This window comes from Tinamus guttatus, unplaced genomic scaffold (assembly GCF_059628265.1).
Source record: "Tinamus guttatus ecotype Peru unplaced genomic scaffold, ASM5962826v1 Tinamus_guttatus_pri_ptg000155l, whole genome shotgun sequence".
Lineage (NCBI taxonomy): Eukaryota > Metazoa > Chordata > Aves > Tinamiformes > Tinamidae > Tinamus > Tinamus guttatus.
Window position 1 is genome coordinate 5,444,366 of NW_028288689.1, and position 13,458 is coordinate 5,457,823.

Sequence of the window (13,458 nt, forward strand, 5' to 3'; positions counted from 1 at the left end):
GAGTGCCAAAGGGACTAAAGGAGTAGAGGGGAGGGAAAGATGAACACCCTTTACAAATTAAATATGTGCTAGAAGTAGCTCACCCTGGGTGTAGCTTATTTCTCTACTCCAGGTTAACTGCAGAGTCTCTGTCCCTTGGCAGCACAGCCTAATCTGGCTGTTTCTCAACTATCTGACAGCTTCCTTAAGTGAGATTTGAATAAGATTTGCATTTCTATGGGGCTTTGACTAGAGATCTGCATTTTTCTTGACAGCCATAGGCTTCAAGCTGATTTGGAAAAGGGCTGTTAAGAAGACCCTTGCTATAACTACAACTTATACTCATCCAGATTAGACAACTGTTGCTTTTTTTTTTTTTTTTTTTTTTTGACAGAATAAGAATAAACTCAAGAAAGACTTAAATGGACCTCTGAAGGTGAGTTAAAAATGTAATTCAAAGACAGTTTTGTAAGGTAGGAGCAATGATAATAACTGAGACTTTAGTGTGTCATTGTTACTTGATTAGAAAATCAAGTTAGTATTTGTGATTCTCTTCTCAAAATGAATAAGGATTCACCTTCCTTAACTACAGAGGTTCACACCACAGGCTCTTGCCTGTTAGTCTGTGTCATTGCAAATGTTACCATCAAACATTTAATTTCTAAATTGTATACAGTGTTTAGTATAGGCTAGATAGTTGTCTTTTTATTTGAGGAGGAGGAGGCGGCGGCATAGCCTGCAGTGCTAGTGTTTCAAACATAGCAGAGGATGGTTATGAATATGTGAAGCTTCAAAGCCTGGACAGATCAAATCTATGATGTGTGTTCAATAATAAGACAAATGGAAAAATAGAATTGGGTAGTTTCTGTCCTGTTACTGAGAAAGTAGTACAGGTTTGGTATCCTGACCTTTTGTACAATAAAATTATATTTTTTTAAAACAGGAAGTTTTGAAACTACAAATACCTTTATTGCATAAAAGTTAGCCACAAATGTGAAGGCATTATGTTTCAGCCCAGTGATGACTCATGTTTATGAGCTTTCGTTTATTAAACTGTTAAAATTGGTATCAATTATTATGGGGTTGGTATTGTGGCCACCCACAGAACTAGAGGTAATGGCCGCAAACTGAAGCATCAAAAGTTCCACAGGAACTTAAGGAAAAATTTCTTAACAGTGAGGGAGATGGAGCACTGGAACAGGTAGCGAAGCGAGATTGTGGAGTCTCCTTCTCTGGAGATCTTCAAAACCTCTTGGATGCAGTCCTGTGCCACGTGCTCTGGGTGTCCCTGGGGGCAGGGGGTGTGGGTTGGACTAGATGACCTCTAGAGGCCCCTTCTAACCTTAAGGATTCTGTGATTCTATGATCGATTAAGACAAGCATCCTCAGCATTCACAGGGGTAATGTATATACCAAAAAGAAATGTCTACGATGAAATTGCATATGTAAAAACAAAAACAAACAAACAAAAAAAACACTGAGAAGGATCTTCAGTGAAGAATTACTTCAATTTTGAGGAGCACTGCAAAAATTATGAACCTCAACTTTGAAAAAAAGACTACTTTTTTATGCTGTATAATTTCTGAGAGAAAATTTTGGTTTATGCTGTGTAGAGGGTGAATCACTTGGCGATTAGTCGTAATAGGATTTTTTTCACTGTGCAGATTTACTAGGTATTAAGTTTGGGAGCTGACTGCTGTACTAAACCATGAAGGTAATCTGACTCCTTTTAGCCTGTGTGTGTGTCTGTTTTCTTGTTTTTATTATACTTAGTGGAAAGTAAAAGCCACCTTTACTTATGTTTTCTGATATGAAGTAGGACTGGATGAATTTTATGAAAAGTGTGGCTAAGAGATGGTATAGCAGGGCTTATGGCCCGAACTGGTCAATGTTTAAAACTGAGAGCAGTGATGCAAGGCACTTCCCTTTCATTCACCACTTCTTCCACCTCCTCTACTGGTTGGTACATCCCATGTGATGTTATTAGGAGTAGACTATTCTGCTAATATGACTGCCTATATGAATCTTAAGTGTTACTTAAATCCACAAGCCATGTTCTAACTGGTCCAGGTTAATTCTGCTCTTGTTTTTGTGTATTACAGTGCAAGACTGAGATCTGACAGATTCATAACCTATCCAACTGTATGAAGAATTTGGCATAACTCTATCCTCTGTGCTAGTGCTGTTTTTGATAACACTAAAACTTATCTGTCATATTACATGCATAATAGCATTTTTAGGAGGTTATCTCCTAGCTTGTTGCTTTCTTGTCCATTACATATGGCTTGATGACTGTATGCTAGGTGACTTCTGTGTTTATAGGAAACACATTGTGTCTGCCATGAAAAGAGGCCAGGTATACAGAAATTGTTTCTGCTGTGTGCCTTGTAGTTACTGGCTTTTTTGGGTGCTTTTGCATTATGTGAGATAGCCTCTTGAAACCCGACTGGAAGATTGAATGATTAACTACTGTGAAGCTAAGGGCCTCCACTGGAATTGTTCCAGCATAGAACTACTTTGGTTTTGATATAGACTTTTTATGTAGAGTATTTCATATGTGCATTGCCTTTATTTTCACTTCATACACGGTGATAAATCCTTAAAAGCTTTTTAGGAGATGCTTCTGTTGCTTACAAAATGAACTTTTAGTGTTCAATAGAAAATAATGAAGGTTTTTTTTCTGTTGGCTTAAGATGTCTTGATAGAAATCTTACCTTTTTTTCAGCTTAACTACAGTAATTCATGATATATTTTTATTTTTGTTTATCATTTTGTACTTGTAGTCTGGAAGCAATAAAAACAAAAGAAATGGAGACAGAAGCCATTTTAAGTCTTCGTCAACAACTCAAGGAAGTAGAGAATGAACGAAGGAAGGCAGCACAGTATGGCTTGCACTTACTGGAATCTCAAAATGAAGTTCAAAATCAATTGGATCAAATACGCCGTGAACTGACTGACAAAACTGAGGTGCTGTTTTATACTCTTGGAATAAGATTCAAGTCAAGATTTTTGATTTCTATCTAACTCTTTTTCAGTAAAACGGATGTTTTGGTGCGCTTGAGAGTCTAGGTTAATTTCAGTAAACCTTTTTCATTTAGGCAGTTGTAGGGAGGATATTTTTTTAATATCTTCTCTAAGATACTGGGCACCATTTTATGGCTAATATATCTAATGCATCTAATATTATGGCTAATATATCTAATAAATCTAATTATAAGCTTTTTTAGCTAATATTATAGCAGTGTATAAGAGATATGTGGGTGTTGTGCTCACTATCATACAGAATTAATCATAATCCAGTATGATATGGATATTAATTCCTAAAGTGCATTTGTTTTAGAGCATGCCCTTTGTGTATGTTGAACAGTTTATTTATGTTATCATATTTCAAAGTTTCTCCTTGCGAACTGTGTACTGTTTAAAGCTGGAACAATAATAATACAGCTAAGTTAGTAATATTGATTTCTTCAGTAGTACATGGGGTTTGATATTTTCTAAATATCAAGGAATTCTGGGTCAATTTATTGACAGTTGAGAAAACTGTATAGTATAAACAGTGTAGGATAGAGGTTTAATATTTCATGTTGTTCTTAGTAATTTTGTAAAGCACTTTCAAGCTGCCCATGCTTCAGAGCTACTGCTTTTTTGAATCTGGTCTGCTTTTGCCTGTGCATTGCCCCTTGCTTTACTACTGGCAGAGCTAAGATTTGTTTGGTTTGTGTGACCACCTGGAACAGAGTCTTATCACCCTGCTGTTGAAAGGATGGCCATACACTTGGAATGGGAAGAAATAAAAAGATAAGCCCTAAAAATTTACAACAGGCTTAGATTTGGAAAGGTGGGTATGAAATCCCAATCCCTTAAGTGGGACTGAAGCACTTTAGCAGTGCAGTTTCAAGCGCTTAAGTAGATAGTGTCTTGGTTCTGAGCCTGTATCTAATAAATTGTTACTCAAGTATTTATGAATATTGAATGAAGACTTCTTTTTTGCAGAAATTTGAACAAGAGAGATATACTCTTCAGAGGGAAATTGAAGTCAAGAACAGAATGTTAGAAAGCTTGAATTTTGAATGCGATGCTCTCAAGCAACAGCAAAACATGCAACTGGATAAACTAAGAGAACAGCTTGTCAGAGTTCACGGACAAGAAATAAGTGACCTTAAGAACAAGGTTTGAACTTAATATACTACTAAAATGTTGCTAATAACCCAACTTTCCAATTGCTATCAAATTCATAATTACATGCCTATTACCCAGACAAATCTGATCAATAGTTTTGTTGTGTAGTGCTATCTTATTTTACCCTGTAAATTGAGGAATTTGAATCAGATCTCAGCTCCTATTGTTTTTAAGCCACTTATTACAAAAGAAAATTAAATTATTAACTATAGCTTTTATTGAAGCTGGAATTAGTTGGAGAAGATCAAGCATGTTTAATGAAAGTATTGTTTATAATTAACAAGATGAGAGTATTTGTTCTACATCTTCCTAACAAAATCTTTTTTAGATCAAAAATATGTTGTCACAGGCTTAAACTATTGATCTTAGGATAAGAGCACTTTTTATTTCCCACATCAACTGAAAAAATCTTGTGTTTTGAAAAATTTACTATAATGGTGTCACTGACTTGTCAATTGTCTTTAAGTTGGAGAATCTGAAAGGTGAATTAGATGAAAGTCGACTCTCAGAGAAACAACTGAGACATCAGGTGGATCATCAGAAGGAAATAATTGCTGCTAAATCGGAGGAGTTGCATATGATGTATGAACGTGTACATGAGACGATGTCTTCCGAAATGCTCAATCTTCAGGTGGAACTCACTGAACTAGAAAGCGTGAAGGTCTGTGAGTAATCCATGGTTATGAGGAATGTAGCTACTTAGAGATAAAATTAAGCCCTTCGCACATTTCATTTTTTAGTTGCTTTTTATGTATTGCTACCTCAATATTGGCTTAGCAGTAAGAGAACAGTGATAGATCAAACAATGATAGCTGTAAAAAGTCAGACCTTAATGCAACCTTTTTTCAAAGTAGTATTTTGTGTTTAAAAATAATTGCTACTAATAGATGTTTGGCTTATTTAGACCTGCTGTGTTTACAATTGTGTTTTGTAAGCCTATTTTTTTTGATTTTTGTCGTTAGGCCAATGTTGAAGAGAAGCTGAATGAACTGCAGTACAATAAAGAACAGTTGGAACTTGTAAACAGCAACTTACGTAATCAGCTGGAGCGCCTACAAGGAGAAAAAGAAGAGAGGGAGAAAGAAGTTGTTTCTTACTGCAACGCATTAGAGGTATTCTGTTCCTTTTATCCAATGGTACTGGATAATCCCTGAATCCCCCGAGTAGTTAGTGGTAGCTTCTCACTCAAATAAGGAAAAAAAATTGCGGGAGGGGAGAAGGCAGGATAGTATTGGGGTGGAAAGTGTTTTAGCTCTACAGGTCACTGTGATAGACTTCTCACTTTATTTCAACTGAATTAATATTTTCTACTGAATGTCCTCTCAAAGATTTTTCTGGGGAGTAAAGAATCTGAGACTAACACAGCAAGGCTAATGGTCTCAATACTTGATGTTGAATTGATAAACATCTAAGTTTTGCTTCGAAGGACTTGGTTCTACTCTTGTCCTGAATAGCAAGCAAAATATTAAACCCTCTAGTAGAAGCTTGTCTTTCTGACCATAACTACAGACACAATTAAATACTGCAGTACAAAATAAAATCTAAGACAAAAGTGTAAGAAATAAAAGAGATAAAACTTGACTTGTTATAACTGGTATGTCTAATTCCTAATAGTCTTAAATAACTCTTGAATTTTTCTAGAAAGCTCGTGAGACTAATCAAGAGCTTCAGGTCCAGCTAGATCATGCACTACAGCAGTCTTTGGATCCTACAAGTAAAGGCAACTCGCTCTTTGCTGAGGTACAATTACGTCACACCTGAGAATGTCCAGAGGAGACGAGAAATGCTTCATCGTAAATCTTAGTTGTTATGTTGTATCGAATATATTTGAGCATCTTTTTCTCATTTGGCACACTTGAGTCTCCGTTCCTGAAGTATTTCTTCAGTTCCCAACTGTGCCAGGGGATGAACCTACGGTTGATGGGGAGGGAGGTGGAAATTAGAGCCACTTTAAAGTTGGGGTGATGGTTACCTTGATGCACTCTTTTATTTACCTGGTTTTCGGCAAGGAGGACCAAGGGTCTTTGAGGGTTCATGACAGTTGGGTCTGCAGCTGGTAGTTCTAAAGAATTTTTTTCAACAGGTTAAATATTAAAAAATTGTGATAACTGCAAATTCAAACAACTTGCTGAAAATGGCTAATTGTGTGAGAAGTTGAGGGGGCTTTTGAATTAATACTGGTTTAATAGATAGCTGGTGTTAAATGGATAGAAAGTCGTCTTCAGATCACACCCAGGGCATCTGTTGTGTTGTTTTGAAGTTGGTATTTTTCCAGATAACTTCATCCAATGCCCATGGACAAATCTGTGCTACCATACCCCTGAAGCAGAATAAATGTTACTTTGCTAGCAAAAGAGCAAGAAGAAAAACCTCTATCACAGTTAGCCAATTTGGCTTCAGCTACTGTAGCAATGTCTACTTAGTTTGGTCTCAGAAGTAATTAAAATAGCAGATATTTTCAAGGGTTCTTATTAGAAAAATGTTGTTTTCAAGGCCAACAATGATTGTTGGGTAACCTTCTGTGATAAAGTTCAGCATCCGAATGGAAAGTGTTATTTTCATAGTAATAATTGTTAATAATGTTCTGTAGGTGGAGGACCGTAGGGCAGAAATGGAACGACAGCTGATCAGTGTGAAAGTAAAATATCAGTCACTACAAAAACAGCATGCATTCACTAGAGAACAATTGCAAAGAATGAAGGTATGACCATTACTGTAACACTCCAGGTTTTCCTTGGGGTCTGACAAGCAACGCTTTACAACTCAGGCTAGAGTATTTCAGTCTCTTAATGCGGGTAGGAAATATTATGCAGCAGTCTATATGGGGGGGATGGAAGTAGGAGCAAAGCTAAGTGGAGGGTATTGTACCTATTTGATTTTAACAGTACATCAACATTTTTTAAGTGCATATAACTAATTTTTTATAGTTTTGAGACATGCAGAAAATATCTGACATAACTGGCAGCAGTCATTTGAATTAAAAAAAAAAAAAAAAAAAAGCTCCTGTCAGTCAAACTATAGCATCTAGTTTGTCTCATTTTTTTCTTTCACTTATCTTGATACTGTATAAGTAATTTATCTGTGAATTTGAGGTTATCAATACTGAGGCCTCCAGGAAAAAAGGAAGTTTTTCCTCTTTCCTCTGGTCATGCAGTTTTTTGTCCCACCCACCACTTTCTTCCTTTTCTGTTTGTCTGTTTCTCTCAATACTCAGTACGATAGTAAAAGTCAGCTTTTTTCTTCAACTATTGAATTGAGGTAGTACTTTAGGATAACAGCTTTTCAGTTAAGTAAAGCTGTCAGCTAGTAAAATCTAACATCAACTGTAGAGAAAACCAGAACGTAAAGCTGTCTTGCAACATCTCCTTTACAATACCTTGTAAAAATTCTTACCTGTTCCATGTTTGTCTTGTGATTTCCCCAAAAAGGATGGATCCTCAAGTTGTAAGCAAATACTTGGTTACACAGTTTTGCTTAGCTCAGAGTTGTGATAATGAGTGGCACTGGAAGTACAGACCTGTATTACCTAAGTTCCTGTCTTAGAGGCCTGTTAGGAATCTCTTTGCTTTGTACTGTGATTCCATGTATTAAAACCTCTTTGTATAGGTACTTTGTGTGATTTGGTGTGTCCTTCAGGGGCTGAATCTCCCTCATACAGGGTAGCTAATTAGTTGTGGGATTTTTTTGTTTTTTGTTTAGTTTTGTCTTTTGTCTATGAGGATGAACTGCAATTTGCAGTTTGCTACTTAAAAACTGAGCTCTGCTGTTGAGTAAAGGCTATGGGAAAGCTTGGTGGTCGTGCTTGGGAAATGAAAGGAAAGTTTTAGTCAGCTGGGGGTGAATTAAACATTCACCTGCCCTCTACATCTTGTGGAGACTAGTGAAGGATAAAACACATCAGAATCACAAATATTTTTTTATTTAACATAAGACTCCCATAGGGTAAGTCCTCTTCTCTGCCTTTCTCTGTCAATCTATTGCTTAAACTGTTTCAATTAATCTTTTCTGTGACTTCATGTCCTCCAGCATTACCTTAACTGTACTGGCTAGTCTGGTAAAAATGCTACAGTATCACTAACAGCCTGTTAAGTGTCGCTATGAATGTTTCATATTTCTCTAACTGATGAATAATGTCATTTGTAACTGAGTATGTTAAGACCTATATGTTATCATATTGTTAACAATACCAGAAAAAGCTCCTTGAGAAGCAAGCCTCTTTGCTAAATTTTTACCTTTGTAATGATGGAGGATGTTTCTCTGCTTGAAATAATTCCTTGTGTTGAAAAGCTAAAACTAGTGAAAATTGTTTGCATGTTACAAATGCAAATTGTAAGGTTTGGATGTGATGTGTTTTCTGTGAGTGTTGGAGAGCATATTAAAGGTTACTTAGTAAAGAAAATGATTTGGCACCTTCAGATGTGTTCCTTAAGTTTTTGTCTTTAGAGATTTTTATTATCGCACGATATCATAATTGAGAAGACAGGGTTTAATTTTGAGTTTTAACTTACTCTGGTTAATTAAGTTAAACTTAACTTTGTTTAGAGGATCTTGATTTTTTTTTTTTCCTTTTTTCTCCAGCTGCAGATGGCTACATTGCTACAACTGAAAGGTTCTCAGGCAGAGTTTGAGCAGCTGGAGCGCCTACAGTCCATATTAGAGCAAAAAAATGGTGAAATTGAAGATCTTCTCATGAAAGTGAGGCAACTAGAAAAATTTAAGGTATGTGGTCTGTAATCAAGTGGACAAATCTTATTATGGAATAAGAGGTTCTATTATGAAATAAGAGAAATGAATTATGAAAACTGTAAAAGCCATGTGCAGGTATGAAAAGTGATACGGTGGCTACTCATGGCTGTATTTGACTGCTTATATTACTTGTTACAGCCTGACAACACTTTTTTTTTTTTTTTTTTTTCCTTCTGTGAACTTCAGAAGGTTTTTTCTTCTGCTTTGGAAAAAGTTTTATCTGTGTTCCTATGTCACATTTTGTATTTTACATAGTTATGTCTAGTGTTTCCATTCAACTATGAGACATCTGATTTTAACGTGGACGAAATGAAAAAAATATTTGACTACTTTTTCACTTGTTAACTGTGGATTTAGTTTTATAAAATGTTTCTAGTTGTATTGGGTATCTGGAGAACGTATTTCCTTTTTGTGAATATATTTTGACTTTACAGTTGAAGCACTGTCTCCTTAACAGAGAGAATTGTTCTACTATTGTTGTAAGGCACTCTTTAGTCTCTTCAGTCCTCTTTTTCAACTTGAAAGCATCTTGTCAGTATGTTAGGAGGTGAGACATATGAATGGGGGGACCTAAATGCAGTGCTGTATGTGGGTGTTGTTGTTGTTTGTTTTCTTTTGTTCATATGTGTGCAGATGCAAGCCTTGCTTAGTCTGACATACTCGTTGACTGGGGTCTGGTGCTGTCTTGTCACAGCTGGAGAACATGAACTTGAGTTCATCAGCTTATGCATTAGGATTACGCTCTGCAGGATAGCGTGCTCTAGTTTGTGTTTAACCCAAGTGGCACAAAGCTAGGCTTGACCCATTTTAATGCAGCTGATTGCTTGGTTGCTTTACCAGTTCTCACATCGGTGAGCTTGTCCTAAGGCTATAAATAAACAGTGTCAGGACATGGAATCACTGCTGAAGTCCAGAAAGAGACTGAAGGAAATTCCCCATAATTATGCCAAGTAATTTGTATCTTAAAGTAGAAAAAAGTATTTTTTTTAATTCTACTTTAAAATCATTTGCAGTTGATAACTCTTTTACTGAGTAAGAGAGAACTATCAGATTCAATGCTCTTTCACAGGAACTAGTAAGTGCCCAGAGCTAATGAGGTTTCCTTTGCATTTAAACGCTTTTGTAAATAAGTCCTCTTAACAGAAATGAATCAAAACTTCACTTAAGGGCTAGACTAGTGTCCTTCAGAAATGTCACTGGTTGTTAACAACTCAATACTTTTCTTCTCTCAGACCTTATATGAGAACACAGAAGAATCTAGAGCTGGTACTAGCTCAAGGGGAGGAGAATCTGAAGATGGTTACTATGCAGACTTGCTTCAAATGAAACTGGACAACTCAAAGTAAGTGTGTGGGGGTTTGAGTCCTAGGAGCTGCTTGTAGTCTCTTCTAGCAAGAGACAGTTGTTTCAGTCTAGTGTTTATCTCTGTGTATGAATATGCATATTATCCAGTCCTGCTGAACTCTTCTTTGTAAGAAGAGCACAGTCATGTACTGATTGTCAGTATTTATTGTTGCAACAGATGATGGCCAAAAAAATCTTTATGCCAATTGTTTCTTTTTAGTGTCTCATTTCCTCAATGAGTGGTACATAGGAGTAAGATAGTGGATAATTGATAGTTAAAAATCAAGGTGGTTTGTTTTTGTTTTGTTTTGTTTAAATCCTTATTTAATTAAAGTGTATAAGTTGCAACTATTTCTCTTTTCTGAAAAGAACCTGGCTAATCTGGATAATAACACCTGAAACTTTTCACTAGGCTGAGACCTACTTTTTTTGACAGTGAATTTTCTATCTATTAACTAAAAAATCCATAGCAGTTGGTTTTGTATTTGCTGTTTAAAATGACTGATTATTGTGTGTGTAATTTTACTCTCTGCCTCTCCTCAGTAAAGAAACTGAAACCTTGAGAAATGAACTATCCTTGCAGAGAATGAAAGCTTTGTATGAAAGCCAAAGGGTTCTGGAAGTAGAAAGGAAACTCTTCACAAATGAAAGGCACTTGCAAGATTGTCAGAGTGAGAATATGTACCTGCGGGTTATGGTAGATGAGCTAAAAATGAAATATGAACCTCAAGGTAAATATTGCTTCTCCTTATATATATATATATATATATATCTGTTCCTCTCAGCTTTTCTAAGTCATATCATTTGCCTATGGAGACATTTGGTTAGTTCTGGATGTAACTATTTTAACATTAGTTTATCTTCTGTATAATAACATGGTACAAAAACTGAATGGGTTGAAGTAATAAAATGTTAAATTGCTGAAGGATCTCAACTCGGTATGTGTACTAAGAGTAATTTCAGACTAAAGAGTCAGTCTTCTGCTGCATAGGTGAATATGCATAGTGAAGTGTGTGGAAACACACTTTTGTAGTAGCAGCATTATCCATGTCTGAAACAAAACTGACTTTCTGAATATGAGCTGTCAAGGTGAGCTTTGTAATAAATATCAAACAACTTGAAGAAAAACTTAAGTTTAACCCAGTGTGGATTAAGTTTTGGCAACAGTGGCCCACCCGAGAAACAGCTGGCACCTATGAATTTGTGTGCACTGGGGAGTTGTAATTGGTGGAGGAAGATGAGTGAGGAAATAGATAACTGTGTTGGTCTTGGTGTTTGTCCAGACCCAAAGGTTTTATCTGAGACTTATTTTAAAATATTAATGCTTGGAAGTTTACCTCAGTAGATTCCAAAAATGGAAATGAAGTGAGAGCATATCTATGTTGAGCATGTGCACTTAACAAAGTCTTGGTAAAACTTCAGTTAAAAGTGATGTGGAGAAAGTCTCCTTGCTTTTTTCTGTGTTAACTTCTGTAGTTGATAATAGACTGAAGAATGAAGAATTGGCATTCCTTAAGGGATATGTGTTGGTTATTAAGAACTAATCTAAGATCTTTGGCAGTGTCAAGTGTGTTATTCATAAGATTAAATAGCTTGTGACCATTTCAGTGGACAGTCAATGAAGTCAAGTTTTGGAATACAAATTGTATATTCCTTCTTTCCTTCTCCTTAGAGTTGCTTAAAGTTCCTAAAGATAAAAAGAAAAGGGAAAAGATTCCAGTGGACTCTACTTGCGAATATCTGGATAGTAGAAATACTTCAGCAAAAGAAACTTCTCTCACTCAGTTGCCAATAAAGGAAGAAACAAAGATGAGTTTAAAAACTTCGGAACAAAGTGATGCCTCTCCAAAAAAACCTGCCCTTGAAGCACCACCAAAAAATTTGGCCTTTGAAGCAGTGGACAGAGTAATAGAAGCTGAAAAAGAAAGAAAGAGAATTAAAATCAAAGATGAGTATCATGACACCTGCACTTCACAGGACAGAAATGGCAATAATTCTTTGACTTCAGCTGCTCCCAGGTCAGTGCCAGCTTCTGTGTGTGCTCAAGGCAATCAGCCAAGACCTGCATCTCTCCTCTTTCGCTGCATGAACTATGCTATCCAAATCTTTATCTATTTCCTAAGTATTGCATGCAGTTTAATTCCTCGGCTCCAGCTGCCTACATTCAATCTCTCAAAACTTCTTAGAAAGATTAAAATCATGAGTAATGGAAAGGACTCTTAAAAGTGTAGTAGCATATTTGAGATGATAATGTTCTTATTGCTTTATAATGTTCAAGATATGCGAGTAGCATGATAGTACTGTGTGCAACCAAGAAAAACAGTGAACTGTTGCCTTGGCGCGTTCAAAACTGCCACACAACTGGGTTGCGTATCCAATTAATGTGAATAGTTATCATGATGAAAATTCATACCTGATACTAGCTTTCAAATTCTAGCTTCAAATGTAAAGATAATATAAATGTAAGTACTTCTTAATCAAAACTGGGTTAACAAAATTTTCATTTCATAAGATGACATATTTAATTATGCTATTAATTCATCTGTGTTGACAGGCAATTGCCTTTTATAATCTGTACACAGGACAGTGTTTCCAACTTAACTATTAAACCAAGATCAAGCTTTTCCCCTGAACTGGCAGCTTATTGATAATTTTTTGATAGGTATTAAAATAACTTATCACAGTTATTAGCTTCAACTTTTTGTTTTGTCTTGGTAAAAGGAATGCTTTTTTTTTCCTTCTGCTAATGCGTTTGTCTTTTCTTTGTAATCTAAGACATGTATGTTTTATTGGATATTAAAAAAAATAATCTGGACTGGTGTTAGATGGTTTGAGCTTACAGCTTGCTGGTGTCTGCTACTAAAAACAAGAACTTACTCTTCCTTCCTCATCCTTTCTTCTTCTAGCTTTCTTTTACATTTAAGATGCAAGTCTGCACACATCTGATATAAGCATGTAACTGTTATAAAAATCATTCTTTTTTCTAATCCTTCAGGGAGTTAAGGATAGGTGGTTAGCAAATGCACAGTGAAGTTTTCCTTAAACTTTTTTTCATTGACTCTCCCACATTTGCCTCCTTCTTAGATTATTCTGTCTTAGCTGTAACACTGAGCTGGAGAGCAGAGACGAGAATAGTTCAGGAAGTTGGAGTGCCTTAAAGCTTAAACAGCCGTGGTCCAGAAAGCTGTGTTTTTGTCCGTCTTATAATTA

The 13,458-nt window shown here is 36.0% G+C and overlaps 1 protein-coding gene across 1 annotated transcript; it reads left to right on the forward strand.

Annotated features, from left to right (window-relative positions):
• Positions 1-390: 390 nt before the first annotated feature.
• Positions 391-12,479, forward strand: SPDL1 (spindle apparatus coiled-coil protein 1). The gene is made up of 11 exons (XM_010213091.2): positions 391-415; positions 2,763-2,946; positions 3,973-4,149; positions 4,625-4,819; positions 5,121-5,270; positions 5,800-5,898; positions 6,749-6,859; positions 8,737-8,877; positions 10,137-10,246; positions 10,792-10,979; positions 11,921-12,479. Exons 2-11 carry the CDS (start codon positions 2,788-2,790, stop codon positions 12,469-12,471), a joined length of 1,881 nt encoding a protein of 626 aa, XP_010211393.2. The 5' UTR covers positions 391-415; positions 2,763-2,787; the 3' UTR covers positions 12,472-12,479.
• Positions 12,480-13,458: the final 979 nt, after the last annotated feature.

Excerpts from the sequence above, each read along its gene's own strand:
- SPDL1 (XM_010213091.2), top strand. The coding sequence starts at position 2,788 with ATGGAGACAGAAGCCATTTTAAGTCTTCGTCAACAACTCAAGGAAGTA. Across the intron at positions 4,820-5,120 it reads CTGAACTAGAAAGCGTGAAG|GCCAATGTTGAAGAGAAGCT; the intron begins GTCTGTGAGTAA and ends TTTTGTCGTTAG. Across the intron at positions 5,899-6,748 it reads GCAACTCGCTCTTTGCTGAG|GTGGAGGACCGTAGGGCAGA; the intron begins GTACAATTACGT and ends AATGTTCTGTAG.